We start from the raw sequence: 20,208 nt of genomic DNA, 5'->3' as shown, positions 1-20,208 counted from the left end.
AAGATGCCTATGCTGCCAGGAGAATCTAAACATAGAGAAGAGACTTTGGGGGAAATAATACAGAGTTTAATAAGGCAATGGATAAAACATTAGTTTGAAGGGAGGGGGGGAAAACAGCCTCTTCCACACAGTCAGGAGACAGCGAAAGCATCCTCCTTGTCCCCAGCACAGGGTTGGCCACACCTGCTGAGGACACATACCGGCTGCTAACCTGGCAGTCCACACAACTCCCTCCACAAACACATGAAGTTAAAGTTATCACTACAAAAATGGTACAGCTAATACTGTGTTAGTGAAATAAACATGAAACTTCTCCCAGGAGTTGTGTGCTGCCTCTCGAAAGGAGGGGCAGGAGGTGCCTCATTCATTCTGGGTGTACAAAGCAGCAGCCGGAGCTCTCAAGGCCTTTTATCATTTTGATGACCTTGTGCTCATTGCCTTTTCGGATAAAAAATTAAATAAATTCACACATAATGGCCTTTAGGGAACTAATTAAGTAAAATATGCTGGAGCTTCGCAAGGCAGCAGGCTAGGGACAGACCAATCGGGGGGGCCTGAAAGAAAACATCTGAGACCCTTAAAACTAATGTTATTTTTCTAACAACACTGGTAAAGTTATTTTCAGACCAAACTGAGATTTATATTTTTTATTGGAAGCCTTTAAAATGTAAATTATGAATAAAAAATACCATCGCTTCCACCTTTTCACTGAAGGTTACATATTAATATTTCCCTAAAACAATGTCAGGCTGTACGTTATGTGACTGTATCTCAGCAGGGATTAATTCCAAACTCTTGAAGCCAGTGAAAAATCTCCCCTTAACTTAGGAGCCCTTGACTCAAACCAACACTGAAACTGAGTAAAACAAGATAGTGAGGTTGTCCAGTCCTGTTTTATTGCCCAAACTAAGCAATGTGCAAACACTGAAGTAAATTTAGCTATAGATTTAATTAATAATTGTGAGAAAATTAACTTTTTTTAAATACATGGGGTTTATCCTAACAATTGTAATGTAAACGTTAATGGATTATTTTCTCTCCCCCTCTCCTACCAAAAAATGTCACAAGATCCATTTACACATAAATTATATCCAGCAAGTTGCCTCCAGCTAGGATATTTTATTAACTACGGCATAAAGAACAGCTACATTATACAGAGCTATAATTATGTTGTAAGGAAAATATCTTCATTGTGGAAGTATGATTTTCTATTTGGATTTAAAACTAGTGAACAAAATCAACCCCCCATGCCAATAACCATGTACAATCTCAGTCTCCTTTTGAGCATCTCCACATTTCTGGCCTGCTTTAAGAGGAGCTGCACAAGCAGACACATTCGTTGGCAGGGTTGCAGGGATTCAGCTGAAGCCAAGGCATGCTGATCAGCTACAGAGAAACAGGACATTAGCCAGAATCTCCATCACCACCTTACAGCCTTTTCCACCCTGCCCGTAGGACACAGCCGCTTTCACCACACTGATTTCATATGAGAGAAGGAACAGAAAACACAGCATTATTTTACAGCTGCAATGGCCAGGAGAGCTTAGTCCTGATGCACACTGAAAGCTTATGTTACAAGACATGATGCGGGTTCCTTTTTGTATCTATTCTGCTTTCCTTCTGCATTTCCTCCTCCTTTTAGCCATCCATTGTACTCAGTGGTACGTCCTTATTCAGTTGATCTTTATAAAGGAGTAAGAGAGGCTGGGGGACTGCAGAACATGCCCCTGCTGACAGACTAACCAGCAAACTGTCACTCTGAACTGTAAACTGTATTTACATGAATGATTTTGTCCAAAACAATTTCCCCATGGAACATCATTATCTGCGCTTTTCATCAATAAACTACAGCTTGTTAAACAGGAGGGAAAAGGAGGGGAGAATCAAAGGGTTTCTATTTGTATCCAATGAATTTCAGAAAATTTCTTATTAAAAAGCTGTTAACAGTCCTGCCAGCAGCAGGAAAGAGGCACTGCTTGAGAATGACAGGGAAACCAAGGGTTATAACACAGACACTAGTTTTGGGATGACAGAAGTCATCAGTTTTAGAAAGCCCAACACCAAAAGCCCACATTGGTGGGATACTAAAGATCTGAGCTAAAACAGGGAGTTCAAAGATGACCATCATTATTGCAAGCAACACAGCTTGCCATCCCATCCTGCTCCAACCACTGCCATGGCACAAGAAGCTTCTACCCATTTGGGGAACATCTGTCACCAAAACTGCCAATCTGGCCACTTCAAGCCACAGACTGCCGCAGGCTAGAACCACAATGCTCACAGCACGTGGCAGTTCTCCATCATTTTGGACACACAGCCACTAAGGACCCGTGGAGCAACTTCACCCTGCTTAAAAGCAAGCTGGGGAGCACAGTGAACCAGGACCACCATGCCAGGAGAAGAATCAGTGGCACTGCAGGGCTGCAACTGCCAGGTCACGCATCCCACACACACTCCTGCCTGGCTGGACCATGTTACAGTGCATTTCTGCCACAAAATGATGGCAGGAATGTATTTTCTCAAACAGACCTTTAATTGGCTGGAGATTATTTTAGAATCATGGAATGGTTTGGGTTGGAAAGGACCTTAAGATCATCCAGTTCTAACCCCCTGCCATGGGCAAGGGCATCTCACACTAAACAATGTTGCTCAAGACTCCATCGAACCTGGCCTTGAACACTGCCAAGGGTGGAACATTTACCACTGACAGACCCAGGCACCAGCCCTTGGTGAGGAAGATTTGGGTTCAACTCATTACAATGCTACCAAATACCCTCTTTGACTCCACACACCCTATTTTCACAGCTCATGTCAAGGGACCAGCAGGTACCAGGCACCCCAACAATCTGGTTCACCATCTCAGCCCCTGGAAGTAAAGTGTCCTATCTCACACTCACATTGCAAGAGTAGTTCACCATTACAGAAAAATGTTCAGTTACTATGGCAACAGGGAAATAAAATTAAAAAAACACCCTTAAAATTCATATCAACACAGGTTTTCATATGCAGATTGCAGCATTCTGTACTTCCAGTTCATGCTGATTTATGAATTTTCAGCTATTCAGCCAGCCAGCAAAAACTGAGTGATTATTTCTGAATTTAAAAGTTAAAGGTCATTCCTAGATAAATCACAAACAAAAATAGGCTTGAAATTTCTCATCTATAATATTCATAATGACTAATTCACCTCCAGTTATATGTCAAAGCCTAGTCATGCTAATTTTAATGGCTTAATGTAGGGGGCAACTCTTCCTTGTTTCCCTCATGCTAAATTTGTTTCCGTACGTATGTCTCCACTTTCTACCCTTTGTGGATAACACACATAGTAAACAAGGAATAGAGGCTTTTAGTGAATGCTTCTAAAAGTCACTATATTCAGCTTTGAACTGCTGGCCTGGGGGTGAAATCAGCACTGATTCATAATGCCTCAGATCTTTTTTTAAGCTGCAACTGAACATTCACAGAAAAACTAAAATAGTCTGAAGCAGCTCTGGTTACCAGTTGTGATGGGTTTAAGTTCCAATGTCCTGATACCACTCATCTGTTTTCCTCCTTTTCTGAGCCTTTTCAAAATCGAGTTCCAGGAACACAGTCTCGCACCCCAGATGCCTGCCTACTTCTCTTGCCTATTTTCTACATGAAACCCACCAGGAGACTGCAGCTCCCAAGGAGGAATCTAGTCCTACCTCAGTTATCAAAGAATCTTCTGGAAGATTCAGAATCAGCTGGACCTCTCCCAGGGTGGCCAGCAATCCTGGTTCCCATGGCTGTCGCAGCAGCCAAACAGCATGGAATACACATCAGATGGATATCTACCTCTGGCCCTTCCAAACTGTCCAGGTTTCTCTGCTACCCCGTTCTTGTACTCCCTCCTGCATGCTCCTAACACCAACAGCTACACCTGCCCTTCAGAGAGCTCACCCACCAGCCTGCATCAGAACCAGCACCCTGCAGCCACTGTGTTAGCACCCTCCGTCGTATGACACACTCCAACCATGCTGCGAGGCTCCACCCTGCCCGATACCAAGTACACATTTTATCTCTATCTGGTTTACATAGGATTTGTTATTTTAAACATTCATTCCCTCTGTCCTACAAAGGACATGCATACAAATACACGTGCAGAAAGCCACCATGCAGCTCCAGACAATGCCAGCACAGGAGCCCTTCAATAACTCAGCAGCAGCAATAAAGGCCTCATATTATTCTGGCAGTGATACCAGGCAGTCCTCAACCAGATGGATGTATTTGTAAATAAGGCAGATCAGTTTTGTCAGGTTGTAATTGGTTTTAGAACAAGCAATTCCCACAATGACAAACAATTAAAGAGCACAGAGCTCCCACAGCATGTAACACGGAACGGGGTTTTAGAAGAGGGGCAAAAGCAGAGGAGAGCAATGGAAGTCTTACCAACACTACACAAACAGTTTCATCCTGGTGGGCCTAAGGATGCCACCTATGAGAACGGGACAACCCAGCACCACTGTCAGGGTGCCTCTTCCACCTCCACCATTCAAGCTGCAACTAGAGCCACAGCAAACACTTTGGCAATTCAGAACCTGCAAGGATCAGCTGTCCTTCCCTCTTGGCAAGTCAGCTGGATGGCAGGCAAACAAGGAACAGTTAGGGTACCAGGAAACCTGAGAGTCTTCACACAGAGATGCTACTGGGGATTAGGAGTTCTTTCCAGCAAGCTGTGCACGCATGCAGCCTGGTAAAGACCCCCCAGAAAACATAAGGAAGAGGTCATTGGCGATTTTCTTTCTTTCAAAGGCATATTGCCACCACGAATTTCTGCAAGCTCAGTAGTTAGTTTGGTGGCCATAAATGTCTTATTTTGTTGTCACTGTGAGGTACACCATGGACAAGGACCCTGCAGCAAACACCAGTGACAATGTGACCAGCATTCACAAGTCCTTGGCACACTGATGAGACTACAAGTGCTGGAAACCAAGAGGATAGCCGGGGTTCGTGCCTGCCTCTCACTCACAGCTGCAGAACTCCTGAGGATAAGACCTGTGACTGTTCCCATGACCAACCACCACTCTCATGTGGAGCTTACCACCGAAGCTCTGTGCAAACTAACTGTCAGAGCAGCTGGACTGCCTCCGCAATGACAGCATCCTACAGCTAATAAACAAGGGGCCCATTTCACCATATTCAGACCAAAGAACCAGTTCTGCTGGTGTGATCATCTTTAATACACTGCCTTGAACCTGCAAACCACTACCCCTCCTTATGAAATATCTCAGATGCCACCCACTGAGAGAAAACATTGTTAACCCCATTCTCCAGATGAAGAAGCTTTGGAGAGAAGAAGCCTCACCACTCAAAGCCCCAGCACCAATCCTCTCTCAAGCCTGGTGCAGGAGTCAGAACTGCAGACCTGGGTACCTGCTGCTCCCTCCAACATCAAGGAGATACCCCAGGCAAGCTGCTCCCCACGTTTCCACAGTGCACAGCACCCAGAGCTGCGATGTGTTTGGATGCAGTAAGATGCACAGCTAGCTGGACACTCTGCATCGGTTATAGAGTAAAAAGGGACATTTGCCACAAGCTGTCACAGCCCTGATGTTACACCTTCCGAGGGGACTGGGAGCACGTTTGGGTCTGGAAACAGAAAACAGCAAACAAACATTCATATCTAGCTCTGTGAAGTAGCTTCCAAGAAAGGTTCCTGAAGGTATTTTCTTGAATATTCAATTTTAATCCCCAATGCAAGTTTCATTCTGAAGAAGTTATTCTCTGGCTTTGTGACCTGCAAAATTATCTCCTTCCAGCTGGTGCCTCAGGAGAAGTACACCATCTGCTACATGCTCCTCTCCCATCTGACACGGATGTCTTCTCATCACACACAAAAAGAAGTGTTTGTAAAGCAGGAGGCAACCACACCAACAGCACAACCCATGAGATGTACCAGAACATGTTGTATGATTAGGAGAGGTAAACAACGAGCATTTCTTTTCTCCTCTTCTTCCCACTCACCCTTAGTTCTGAGCTGACCTCTTATATGAAACAGATCATTGTTATTCCAACAGTGTATCTCAAACTGCCATCCCGCAAGAACAATGACTACAGGAGAACTCTTTTTGTTATGGTTTCACTTTCAAGGGTTTATAATATGACATTTTCACTTACAGTATCTTTAGTTACCGTTTCTTTAGGGGTTTTAGCAAGAGTAGGTCAAGAGCATAGAAGCACTGTGCAGGAAAAACTGCTTTTAAGTGAATCACTCAGCATGACATCATGCAAGGATATTAAAAGAAACAAAATTGCTTTGGAAGAACCTTTTGCTTCCCAATTCACTTGACATAGTCCAAGTTAAAACTGGTTCAATGCTGCTATTTATTTTTGCTTGGTTTGTTGCCATATCTCCTCGGGTTCTTCTTGAACTATCAAAAAAATACAATTACAGTGGAGATCCTGATTTCCAGTTTCATGTATTACAACAGTCGAGGTCCCATTCACTTGAGTGGTAAAAAAGAACAAGGCAAAACAAAAGTCCCTACAAAACATTTAGTGTATTTAGTGGAAACTAAAAGGACAAATGGTTTAAGGAAAATCTGGCATAGCTAGAGGTTAATCTTGCAGAGTTTCTGTATCTGACTGCTGCAGCCATTTCAGAGAGCTCCGACTGAGATGTCAGTCTTTCCGTTTCCTCTGGGTGCAACACTGCATGTTCAACATCTTCACGCCTTCACAGTGTGCTTACAAGCAGTTTGCTGCAGAATGACCTGTGCAGTAAGTCTTGTCTTCTCCATCTCACTCTGGCTGATGCACATACTCAGTCCTAGCCCTAAGACAGATCAGTTCCCCTAAGGTGTGAAACGAACTGGTTTCCATCACAGAGCAAGGGCAGCTGTCCCAAGTTACAGTATTTCTGTACAACACCTCAATAACTCACATTTTCCTACCCATGCTGGACACAATCTTGCTTTCTCTGGGAGCCACAGTACATCTTCAAAATGTGAAGTCATGCGTTACATGTACCATGGTGGTGAAGATCCACCTATTTCTGCATCACAGACAGAGGAAGACATCATCCTGCCCTGAGGAGCAGACATCCTCACTTGAAAACAGGAAGCGGCAGCTGAGTTGAGCAAACAGGCAGGAGCTGGCCAGGGACCTCGACCGCACTTATCACCATAGATCAGCCGATCACACAGCTTTTCAGACCTCACAACACAAGCAAGCTTCAAACAGGCAGAGGGGAACTGCACAGCACACATGCTACCCAATCGCTGTGGCAGCACAGAGGACATGTCCAACCAAAGCAGTTTCTGGTCCTCATGTGAGATGCAGAGTTCAAGCACTTGACTTTTGTTCCTGCTCCTAACTACTGCCCTCTTGCCTCCATGCCTCTGCATCACCCTGCCAGCCAAACAGGCAGAACGTTCCTGCCTGCCTCTGGAAACACTGGGAAAATAAAATCATTTCAAACAGTTTGAAACCATTATATGGGTATTTACAGAAATGCCAGTGTTACCTAACCCAGCATTTTGAACATTGCTTTGATGCTGCAAGGGAAACTATAATGTATCCAGCCAATTGTGTAATGCTCTACATGGGGATAGAAATTGGTTTCTGATCTCTCTAGCAATCACATTCCACCCTGAGGCATGATATTCGATTGTGCTGACCTCAGCATGCTTAACTGTACATAGTATTGACTGTAAAAGTACTCAGCCCTTTTGAAAATGTGCCCATCTCCAACAAGAAACAACCATCAGGAAACACTGCAAAACAAAAACACATCATGATATTCCAGCCTGTACTTGATAAGTGTAACCCTACTAAGCAATCATGTGCAAACAACTTCCTATCAAGGTAGTTAGCATCCTCTTGCACACTACATCACTGCTAAAGTAACTCAGTGTGACAACCAACAGGTCTTTTATCCACAGTAAGAGACATACCAAAGGAGGAGCCTTTGCCAGATGTCCCACCACTGCTGGTTTCGGAGGGGCTTCAGTCACTGTGGTATGAAAAGCAAGGTGAAGGATTCACTGTGACTCTTTTCTAACCTTGAAACATACATTGTGGGATTCCTCATGCAAGCAGGGACTTTAGCACATTATCTCAGAGGCATGAAGCACTACACACCAAAGTCAATGGAAGATCTCACCCATTCAAGAGAGCCTTCCCTCAGTGCCATGCTCAACAGCAGCAGAGTCTTGTTTTCAAACAAAACTATCTTTTGGCCAGAGCAGAACTTTCCCACTCCTTAATGGCCATTTAGCGCATGCTGTCCTTTTGAGGGAGTTAGCACATCTTCCCATGCAACAGAGGAGCGAAAACCTACAATAACGTTTTCTAAGAAGGCCTAAAACTTCTTCATCAACCAGCAGTTTATCTCCTTCCAGTGAAGGTCACTGCTGGTTAGTAGTCCACAGCATCCTTCCAGAGATGCTGTTGAACAGATCACAATCTGGCTCACAAGGTCTGCAGACACAACTTCACAACAACCACAGGTCACCTGCTGCAACATCAGGGTAAATCTGGAGTAACTAATCAGCTTTTGAGGGCAAACAAGAACAGAGATGGGGAGGGGGGAGTTAAGAAAAAGCTAAACATACTCTCTGCTTATGGCAGGGTAATCTTGCAGACAGTATTTCTTCCTTCCCTAACTGACCAGCTCAACACAGTGTCTTCTGATAACTCCCAAACAGCTTTAGTGTATCACTTTCCACTAAGGACACAAAGCAGCTTGCAACAAGGTCAACAGCACCGTTTCCATCTTGTCCTAGGCTACACACAGCCCCCAGTTTCACGCTATGCTCCCACTCCATGACTAAATCCCAAACTGGACTTGCCTGCGCAAGGCTTCGCCTCCTGATCATCACTGCCTAACAATGCAACTCTGATCTTCAAGCTCTCTTGCAGCTTTAATCCTGCCACACTGCCAATACCGTCAAATGACAGGTCAAAGCCTGTACCTTTAAGATTTCACACACTAACAAGCTGTCTTGATTGAAACATCATTCAGGCTCTTCCCAAATATCAATTAACCTTTTTTCACACAAAGAAAACCTTGAACTGTCTCTAGAGCCTTTGCCAACACAAAAGCTTTAGACTGCCATGCAGTTTGATCTCTAGTTCTTACTCTCTTAAGAGCTCCGTAATCTGTGATTAAATTATATCATCAGTTTAATTTCCATGAAGTAAATAGAAAAGCGGGGGGATGCAGACTGCTACCCAAAACCTAGTTTGCTTAAAGCCATTAGATCACTAACACTGGACAGAAAGTCCCACCTATTGCAGTAGAGCCTTGTCTGACCCAGAAGCTTTGAACATCACCATCAACATAAAGAATAACTCACTGCTGGGAGTTCTCTCAGATCTCAGCCGCTGGCAGACTCTACACTGACACAGAAGCTTTCCTGAAAAGCATTTAGTTGATCTGAGTATGTCACCTTCCACTGTGTTTTAAGGAGGAATTCTAGTCACCTCAGGCAGTGGGGAAGCATTTTCATTCCACAGCAAGGGGCTTTACTCCCATGAAACAATTATTGATTAACCAGTGCATTTGACAAAGAGAGATGCTGGATACACACAAGGCCAGCAACCTAACATTATCTAACTGGTGATCTTGAGCTAAGAAACCTGCTCCGGAGGTCTTCTCTAAACCAGATGTTCCATGTAGCAGACCATCGCCTCAGGCTCTAACCACACCACAGACCAGCCTCAAGACCACAGACAACAGTCCAAACAAAATAAAGTTAATCGATGCTATAACATCTAAAAGGAAAACAATCTTTGGGGCTCTTCCATGGTGAAAGGGAAGCCACTGTTTCATAAGGTCCCTGACAGGGATTTCTGTTGTGGGCCTTCAGTGCGTGACAGTGTTCAACAAAGTTGGAGTTCAGAGCTGAATTTGGTCCAACAGATGGAGAAAGGCAGTGGAAAAAGCCTGGCTCCCTTCTCCCTTAATGGGAATCACTGAAGCCAGACCTCAGTCTCCTGATCTCTGGTCAGTTACAGCTTTGTATCCCACTTTCATTTTCAAATATTTACTCTCACAATGCAAGCCAGACAGTAAAACACCACTGAGTCTCACCTAATCACTAGAGGTAGCTTTGCTATCCGGATAATAACCAAAGCAAGAGCCATATGGATGAAATCCTTGCCCTAAAGCCATAGCCCCAAGCATTCCCAAAAGCAGCAGGATTAGCAGTCGCCCAAAGAGCAGCATCCCCTCTTCTCTAATTCACAGACACGCCACTGAGGCTCAGAGTCCTGGAGAGACAGAGCTAAAAAAAACAGGGATGCTCAACTAAGGAGCAACCTCTTTCCCTATCTGTCTGATAGAGACACAAGCAAGACGCTGTGGACAATTTAACTCCACAGTCATTCTAACAGATTACTGAGCTTTCCTGCACACCTGCTGTTGCTACAAGACAGAGCAATATTTTACAGAGCGACTTTGAGAAGCAAGATGCCTTAGAGTGACTGCAATCCCTTGCCACACGACTGTTCCTCCCAAAGGCCTCGGTGAGAAAGGAAAGTAAAACCTTTTTTCTTCCCCTTCTTCAAAGCTACTCTTCAGTTCTGAAGGAAAAGAGTGATAGACACTAATGCAAATTCTTCTCTGAGCTGTTGGACACAGAGGGGCCCGTAGCTTTCCCAAACCCTCCCACTGCCAGACTAGCAGCCTGCAGCACCAGAAATCTTCATGGAGAACCTCCCCCTGAATGTCAGCTGGGCTTCAGCGGTCAGGAAAGGACATCAGTAAAGCTAGCAAACAGCTCTGTCATTCTGGAAGGCACACTGTATAAGGCAGCTCAGCAGCACAAGATGGGTAAGCAAGAGAACCTCACAGATGTAGCCTTCATGCAGTTTCCAGCTCCCTGATCCCTCCCATCACTCCCAGGCCAGGGGTTTCCAAACTGGGAACTCAGACCAGTACAGACACACCACTCCAAGACCACATTCGAACAAGAACATGAGCACAAGCCATGAGGCACTGCTGTTCCCCTCAGAGCTAAATCTGGGGACCCACCTTCTAGAATTGGCCAGGGCTGGGCCAGAAGCACCAGTTTCCACTCTGGAATTAGCCCACCACACCTTTTTTGCATATCTTTGTTTTTAAAACAAAGGGGAAGATTTAAAACAAAGAGAAAGAGTTAACACAAAAGGGATGATTTAAAACAAAGAGGATGATTTAAAACCTCTTCCCTCCCTGCCATGGACAGGATCCTAACAGCTGCCTCCTCATTGATGAGTAATGACAACACTGGGATAAATAAAAGGCTGTATATTCCCCAGCCTGGCATGCGAGGGCTGCTGTGCTATCGATGGTGCCATTTTTCACATCAACTCTGAACCAAGCTGCTGACCGCTCGCTGTCACTACGCAATCCCACAGCATCGTGGCAGTGAGAAACACATCAGCACTATCACACCAACTCCACCCCAGGGAAGCTGACAACAACTACATAAACTCCCTCAGTTCAATGTCAATACTCCACTTCCTCTCTTAAAACTGTATGTTGCAAAAAGCTGTTCAGGAGCTGCCTCTTCCCAAAGCACTGCAGTTGTCTTCCAGAGGAGAGACACCAAAATAGAGTCATCTCAGGCCAGGTTTTCAGAGAAAACCTTACAAGCAGGTTCTTGGAGATGTGAACAACTTAAAGTACATGGAACAACCGCAGGCACAAAGCAGGAACACCAGGAGAGGACTGGAAGCCCTAAGGAGGTCATCAGTGACAAGTACAAACCTTTATTACCACTGTCACTGTGTGGGTTCATGCTGTTTACTTGTTTCTGGGTCCTCCCTTGCTGCTATGATACACACCAATAAAATACAGAGGTGGGGCACAACATAATAGCTGTTAGTAAGAAATACTCATCTTTCTAAAGAGGAAGGTTTGCTGGCAGCTCAGCAAAAGCCTCATGGGATTAAATCAACTTTCTGGATTAAAGAGCCACCCAGGTTGTAAGAAAGGGAGATTACCTCATGGTAGCTTCACTGGAAAGTGCCATGAGGAACACAACTGCGCACGCTGCTGTGCCCCTCTCCTGCCTTGAGCCTGATGCCAGGCATTACGGGCTTGAACTGCTCCATCACCAGCTGCCTGTCAGGAGTACAGATGCCTCCAAAGTCAGTAAATGCATTTCAGGAGGTGACTGCTGTTGCTGCCATGGGTGGTGGCTTAACAGCTACTGAAACAAAGCCAAATTCAGGCAAAGAGAAAACTTAAGAGCTCAAGGGGGAAGGTTTCCCCCCACCTTCAATGGGCCCGTAGAAGGAGAGAGTAAATCCTGCTCCTGACAGGTGCTGAAACTGTGTGCGCAAAACTTAAAATACTACACCTTGCAGAGGCTTATAAATATCTGTTAAGCACCTGAAGCACATTTAGTGCTGCACTCTTAGGGCCCTTAAAACTCTTCACCTGGAACCAGGACTAGCTACAGGCCATGAGTAAGTGTTGTAAGAGGTTTTTACTGTTACCAGGGAAAAGGGTAGATTGACAAATAGTGGCCAAAGACAAGAATAGCAACCGCAGTGCCTTGGCACTCTCCAGTTCAATCTCCTGCACCAGCACCACGAGGCCAGCTGCCCGGCTCTGGTGAGGCAGTGCCTGGCGCTGCACCCACGCAGAGCTGATGCTGAGAGCATCAGGTCACACATCAGCTGTGTCTGACCCACAGCAAGGAACCCAAGCACACATGCACACACATCTCTGACCAGTCACCACAAGCTGGCAGCTCCTCCTTCCCACTGACCACAGAGGAGGCCCAAATCCAAGGCATTTTAGGAGGGTCGATCCCACCAGCAACTGAACAGAACCCACTGATGGCTGGCTGCATGCAGGAGCCTGCTGGCTCCAGTTGAACCACCCCAGCCTCCACCAAATCACTCAGGACGTTAGCTTTGCAGGAAACATCTCTAATAGATTCAATTTGTTTCCATTAGAGACTGCCAATTCATCTTTATTATGAATCACATACATACTTTCTGCTATTCTTTGCATATGGCTGTCCCTGCACATTGAGGTCTCATGTAAAACCAGGAGCACACTATCAGACACCACTGAGGAAACACAACAGATAACAGGAAGATAGCAACAAGTAAATCACCATGGGAATCAACTGAACAAGGAGCAGTGCTGAGCAGTTACTCTTAAGTCTCACAGCAGAAACTAGATCAGATTCATCTATTCTGCTATCTGTTGCCAATGACTCCACTGATGCCGACAGCTACACCAAGACATACCAGCTGGCCCTCAGGTCACACTTCCCCACATTTTGCTAAGCAAAACAATTAAGTCAATGGAAATTTTATATCCCTTTCCATGCTTAATATTTAGCAGTTTCCCAAATAGGTGGAACTTCTCTTTTGCACAGAACCATTTTATTAAATGGGCTGTCAAGTTTCAAGCCTTGATGCCTCTTCCAACTGGGAGCCCTGCTTCCCTCCTGAGCAAGCCATAATCCCAGAAAATAATTTGGTGTGGGAATTATCCCAAGAATTTCTGAGCTAAGTGGAAAGAGAGGAATAGGCAGCAGTTGATAACAGACATAAAAGAAGGAATGCAGCTACTGCAATAGAAAAAGTAAAATGAAGCTAAAAACTAATGACAAATCAATGTAAGCACACATCAGTTTTCTGTGGCCCCAGGTTTGCAAGCCTTTTTAATGGTTTTATATGCTAAATCCATCAAAACTGTAATTCTATTATCAATTTACACAGCAACTAAGAGTCCTAGAAGTGCAAGAAATCATCCCTTCATCGCTATGCAGCCAGGTGCACCATTTAAAGACTACTGTCTTTAAGATCACCAGGGATGCTTTTCACCAGCCAGCCATCTGACAGCAAAAGATGCCACTGACTCACAGCAGTCTTCCTGCCAACAATAACCAAACAGATCATACAATGACCCGGCTTTTGCCAGAGCTAAAGAAAAGCTTCAGGAAGCAATATGAAATTAAACAGCCAACTAACATGATGCCCAATTTTCTGCAAGATTTACAACCTCGACCCTTGGATGGCTGCATCTACATAATTAACATTGGTTAGCTTTAGTGCATTAAAGCATCAAATCATGCACCTGACAGTAATGAGGAAAAGACATTTGTTTATTTTTCTGGCCAGATAAACCAATTAAAATTGCATGTCTGAAAACATTCGCTTTAAATCGTACATCCAAGGATCTACTGTATTCTGTATTCCACAAGTAGCTTTAAAGTGGCAGTTGTAAATACGTAGCCACATCTTTGTGGCCATTTATTTTTAATGCGACCATTCCTGTCTGCAAACCTCAGACAGACAAATAAGAAAACCTGCCTCCTAAAATGTGCCCTTAATATTTTCTTTCTGGTACCATCAAGCAAGCATCTGCTGGCAATCCTGGGGACAACTCTCTGCTGGCAGCTAAAGAAGGATGCAGATGAGAAGCAGAAGGCAAGGACGGACCCACAGTGTGATAACTGACAGGAGAGACCACACCATGGGACGGTGCCTGTCAGCGATGCGTGTGTTCAGGAGGGGTGAAAGAGAGAGGTCTCCATGCACAGGCAGATGGCAAACACTGCGGATTGCCGCAAGGACAGCCAGCCTGCAGCAGCCACGGGCAGCAATGATTCGGTATTTCCACTCCTAGAAACAGAGTGGGAGCAGCACCGACCCAAAGCCTCAGGCACCCTGTACCACCACCAACAGTGTGTAACTATGCCCCAGCTATTAGCCCCCCCAGCCCTCTGCAACATCCAGCGAGAGGGTGTGCAGCGGCAGCACGCACTCAGCCCTGCGCACACGCAGCACACACCCTTTATCTCTTCAAAGCATTTCCAGGACAACTCCTTCCCACCATGAGAAAAGCAGGCACAATTCTCCAGGGAGGGAATAAGATAGAGCTGTTACAGCTGACAGATCACCCCTGTGCACAAAGATTACTCACCAGTTAAACTCCACTTACGCCAATCATGCACCCCCCACAAAGTGTGGGCTCATCGATTTTTTCAACTGAGGGTGCAGCACCCTGGAGCACAGGAGGTCGGGGCAGGGCTCAGTTATTGACAGGCTGCCCCTGAACCATCCGGGGCCTTTGCTCTATTCCCAACAGCCTGGGCAAGAGGGCTTTCAGCAAAACCTTCCTACAGACCAAGCGTAAGCAACACTTTTTATTTCTCCTCCCCACCACCACCACATTATTCCCAGCTGTTTGTGAGTAACTCCCTAGTAATACCTGGGCAAGTGAGGGTGTTTATGCATTTCAGGCACTGCACATTGGTTACTGCTTTGTGAGAGCCCCAGGAGCAGACACCTCACACCTTCCTAGCTGCCCAGTGGATCAGGCTGGCCAGCACCCTGAACGCTTCCAGTCACCTCCAACATCCATCTTTTAAAAGCATTTTAAACACACCTCTGCTGTGAATTACTCTTCCGCCCATGCCAACGTGTTCCCTGGAGTTCACATCCAGGGTTTTCCAGCTTTCTCCCTGCTATCTTCTTGACCACACCATGGGTCCATCCCTGTACTGCAGTCAGACTTCAAACCCACCCTCTGTAACAAGACACCACTTCTTCACATTTTCATCTATCATCTTCCTACTTCAGGTATTCCTTGGCAACATTTTCTTTGTTAGTCTCACTTGCCACTGCTCCCCCTTTTCTTTCTCCCTATTTCTTTTCCATTTTAGTCTTTCTCTGGAGATTTGGGTAACTGTCTCCATCAAGTTAGCACGAGTTTAGATATGAATAGGATAACAACTAAATCCCTGAAGGAAATAAATGGGGTATTTGGATAATGAGGTGGCCTACATGAAATCCCTAGGTCAAGCCAAGAGAGACCAAGCTTCACAGAAGGGGAGCAGAAGTGGAGGTGGGTGTTTATGGTCACTGTCACAGCCTCAGAAGAAGGCCTAGATGATGACGAACTCTCCCCATGTCGGGTTTTGCTGATACCAAGGACACACAGGTTGTATTTGCACAGGCAGTACACAACTAACCAAAGAAAAAGCCCCACTCCCTCTGCAGAGTGTCCTCCGCAGCCAGTTCAACTGGGGTCCCCACCAATATAACAACCAACCACCAACATATCACTAAACATTTCTGCCCAGTTACATTTTCTTTCGCCTCTCCTATTTAGCAATGAAGCACAGGGCACAACAGACCTCTGTGCCAATTCCTCTGGACTCAGATGTTGCTAAACTGTCCTCTAACATTTTAGCACCACAGGAAGGTCAGAGCTGCCCTGATCCCTGCAGGGAGGTGACAGTGAGGGTGACAGCTGTCAAGACACAGCCACGAGCACCAGAGCCCCTTCACCTCACCAAGGTCACCCCAAGACCACCTTGGTCCTGTGGCTGAGCTGATGCTCCTCAGGGATGGAGCTGCCACCACCTCAAAGGCAGCGAGCAGGCAGCACACACAGACGCTGGGGTCTGACTCTGCTTGCCTTGCCCCAGCTTCAGGCGCAGTTAATCCCCAGCCACATGGGAATTAACCTTCATTCACACGAAAACACAGACCAAGTACCCAAAACCAGAAAACAGACATTTCTGGAGGTATAATTAGGTACAGAAGAGTATAAAGGAAATTATTACTGGTCCATTAGCAAACTCTGTGTTACAGCTGCCCAAAACGTGATTGCTGTGGTGCAATAAAACACCCTTCTACATAGCCCCAGCATTAACCAACATATGGAAACCATGAGGCTACAGAAGTCAGGCCAAGAATGATCATGGCAAATGAATATTCCAGTTACAAACAACAACAAGAAAAAACACTGGCAATGTCTGCAGTAAAGCTTTTGGCACAGATCAGACCCTGTCCTGCTTCCAGCTACCCCTCTGCAGCCCCAAGCATCCAAGAAGCAGGAGCTGCGTGGCCCAGCACATCATCAAGAAGATGGAAACGTGGGGCAGGCTCCATGAATAAATGCAAATCCCCTCCCATAAAACAGAACAATACCACAGGCTAAAAGAATATTTCATCTGCTTAACTACTGGGTGCAATAACATCAATTTGCCCAAATTACACACAAGCAGAAAGGTAATTGGCACTGAGCAGAGCATGTTGTGACTGCTACTTCACTCTTCAAAGCCAACTACAAAAGACTGAAATGCACGAAAGTAAACAATGGCACAAAATCAACAGACAGCCCCTTCCCCAAACCCCTCCATCTGGCACTGCACTGTAGCATTTCAGCAGCTACTTCTTCAAAATGATGAGACATCATTCAGCCAAGCTCAGGATCCAACACGCCAAGTGACCTCTAGAGAAGGCAGGAAACCTGTTCTGTTTGCACACTCAAGGGTTAACTTGCAGGAAAGCTATTGTATATTTTTTTAATTAACTCTCTCTTAACCAGAGACTTGAACATAACAAAATGGTGATCGTGTACCTGTATAAAACAGCCTTCCAAGGGGAGATTGGAGCCAATTTTATATAACAGCAAAGGGACTTGAAGGGGGCAACTCAATGAGAAGGCATTCAGTAAGCAGTTAAGTACCTTCAGCTGAAAGTGGGAAAAGGAATTGCCATCAACTAACAGGATGAGGAATTGTTGCAATGAGGAACAGATTTACAAACTGAAGTTACCAAAAAATATCAGTTCATACACTTTGCTACTGATACTAAAACTCCTATTTTTGAAGTAGAGGGATGGCTACACAGACCGATTCGTTCGCGTCTGACCACACACACTCTGACACACTTGGCCTTTCACCAGGCTGCAGGCATTTGTGATGTTTCAGAGAGTACCAACTTTTCCATAATGACTCTAACTGTCATAAAAATTAATCCGGAGCCTGGTGGGTGATGCTTAGCAGTCTCAACAGACACAACCACTAATGATGTTCTTCTCCAATATTTATTAACAAGGCGGTCTGCTTCCCAAGGTCTTCATCCTGCAATAACGCTGGGACTTGCATAATAATGATTATGTCCCTTGAAGTCACTGGGCCTGATGCGCGGCGAAGTTCCTTACGTAAGACCCGCAAGATCAATGTGCTTCCTACCGGGCGGCCCGGGCAGAGCTCACTCTGCAGACACCGGCATCAGCAGGTTCCCTCCCGCTACCGCTCCCGAGCTGCCGCGCAGCCCCGGCGCTGCCCAGGTGGATGCCGGCCGCAGCCTCGCACCTCCCTCCCCATTCACCGGGAGCCGACTCGGGTTAGGGCTCAGTAATCAGCGACCGCGGGCGCTCCGCTCGCCGAGCTCCCCGCAGGGCGATGGCACCGGCCGTGCCCGCTACCTCCGCGGAACCGGGCGCGACGGGAAGGTGCCCGAGGAAGGGAAGGCACCAGGGGCAGCGGCCCAGGGAGGTCAGGGCGGTGCAGGCCCCGCAGACAGGGCCAGCCACCGCCCGCCCCGCCCCGCACACAAAGGCGGGCACCGCATCCGTGCCCCGCCGCCCGCCCCGCAATGCAGCGGCCGCACTCCGCACCTTTGACTTGCGCCTCGTAGTCGGCGATGATCTCTTTGTCCTTCTTGAACCTGCCCTGCGATGACATCTTGCGGGGGGGTGCGGGCTCCGCCGGGACACCCGCTCCGCCGCTCCGCGCACCGCCGGCCCCGCCGCTTCACCCGCCCGCGGCCCCACCGCCGCCCGCGGCTGCCTTCATTGGCGGTGCCGGGGACACAGCGCGCCGCACACAGCCCGGCGGGAGCCGCGGCGCCACCGGCCTCCGCACCGAGCCGAACCCAGCCGCGCTCCGCCGCCAGCCGAGGCGAGGCGGGGCCCTGCTGCCGATCCCGCGCTCAGGTTGCGCGCTGGGCGAGGCGGGGCCGCCGTAAGGGGCGGGGCTGGGCGGGACGGGACGCGCGTCTCCGCGCCCCTTCCAGTCCCTCCCGGCGGGGATCGGTCCTTGTGGGCGTGGTGCCCCTGGCGGAGGGGCCGCTGGTGGGAAGGGGGGATGCAGAAGGCTCTGTCGAGGGAGGGAGGGAGGGAACTGCCGCCTCCCCATCCTCAGCCCCGGTCCCGGGTCAGCAGGGCCCGGACCGTACCGCCGCTGTGTTCCCGCAGCTCCGTTAACCGGCGCACCCGGTCCTGCGCCGCCCCCAGGCGCGGTGCTCCCCGCGGTGGCGAGGCCCGGCCGCGCTGACCCCGGCACCGCACGGATCTGCTGCGGCCTCCGCATCTCCCCGTTTCCCAAAGGGCAGGGCTGGGATCTCGTTCTTCAGCCCCGCCAGAGCTGCCCTCGCAGACGCGGCACACGCTGGCTGGCGACGAGTCAGTTTCCGTACTGCGGCAGGGCACCGGGCTGGAAGCTGCTCTCCAAGGCTGAAGTATCAGATACCACACTGTTAACCCGTATAGTGGATTTGACAGCTGAGGTACCCGGGTGGGCACCGTCACAGCACCCTTGTCCTCACCACCCCTTGCAGCTCCCCCTTGCCCCCATGGCCACACATCTAAGCCATACCTACAGGCCAACATCCAGCTACAATGGGTGTATCAGCACAAAAGCAGTAATAAACATGAGTACAGTGGCAAGGGAGAGGTTTATGGCACATATTAAACTCAAAGGCCATTTGGCTCAAGCTGGAATATCTTTTGGCTGGTGCTGTCTTTTGAAACTGCATTGGGAAAGCAGCAGGTCCCAAAACACAGCGAGCCCTGTTGTTCAGAGTGACAAACACAAGTTTGGTTTTGGTTTTCCAGCCCCAGGAGAAGGCCCATCACACACATAAAAGGCCATTTTGAGGAGAGAAACTCCTGCTTTGGGTAACACAGAGCATCACCTCGTGGTGCGTCTGTAAGCTGGCTTGTGGAGGTAGCGCTTCGTTCTCCCTTCCGTAATCCATCTCTACATTAGTGCTGGCCCTGGGTCAATCACAGAAGTACATTTGTTTTGGAAAAATCCTGTTTGGAAAAACCACAGTACAAAAGGCTGGGCTCTGTAAGTGCCCCATGTTTGGGGCAGCCTCCCCAGGCACTGCTGTACTGCTTCAGCTTCTCATCAGTCCTCCCCTGGAAAGTGTGTTTTCTAGCACTACATATCCCCCCCCCCCCAGGTTTGGAACTGTGAGTGTTGAGGGGGCAGAATTAACTGCAAACCAAAGTGGCATCTGACTACACTGCTGTCCAAAGACACATTTCCAAGTGAAGAGGCAGCTTGAGGGGTGGGCCATGGGAGCCTCACACCAGGCAGGCACTGGCTCGGCAGTCCCAGCACCCATGGGAGCAGCCTCCCCTCTCTCTGGACTGGGAAAGCTGGCATCCAGGGCAGCTAAATTAGGGGTGTACATGTTGGGAAATCT

At 47.5% G+C, this 20,208-nt stretch overlaps 1 protein-coding gene across 3 annotated transcripts in view; it reads right to left on the bottom strand.

Annotated features, from left to right (window-relative positions):
- The window catches only part of SRGAP3 (SLIT-ROBO Rho GTPase activating protein 3), a 115,849-nt gene extending 97,308 nt beyond the window's left edge, over nucleotides 1-18,541 (bottom strand). Inside the window, exon 1 of one of the 3 annotated variants that reach the window (XM_062610778.1) lies at nucleotides 18,392-18,541. In XM_062610778.1, the coding sequence (XP_062466762.1) occupies nucleotides 18,392-18,458 (67 nt within the window). In that variant the 5' untranslated portion in view covers nucleotides 18,459-18,541. The remainder of the gene's footprint in view (nucleotides 1-18,391) is intronic. The other 2 variants (XM_062610776.1, XM_062610777.1) reach the window with 2 other exon arrangements.
- Between the last annotated feature and the right edge of the window lie 1,667 nt (nucleotides 18,542-20,208).

This window comes from Pezoporus occidentalis, unplaced genomic scaffold (genome assembly GCF_034315485.1).
Source record: "Pezoporus occidentalis ecotype Australia unplaced genomic scaffold, CSIRO_AGI_Poc_V1 ctg149, whole genome shotgun sequence".
Lineage (NCBI taxonomy): Eukaryota > Metazoa > Chordata > Aves > Psittaciformes > Psittacidae > Pezoporus > Pezoporus occidentalis.
Note: the sequence above shows the minus strand (reverse complement) of the source record. Positions and strands in the feature narration are given on the sequence as shown.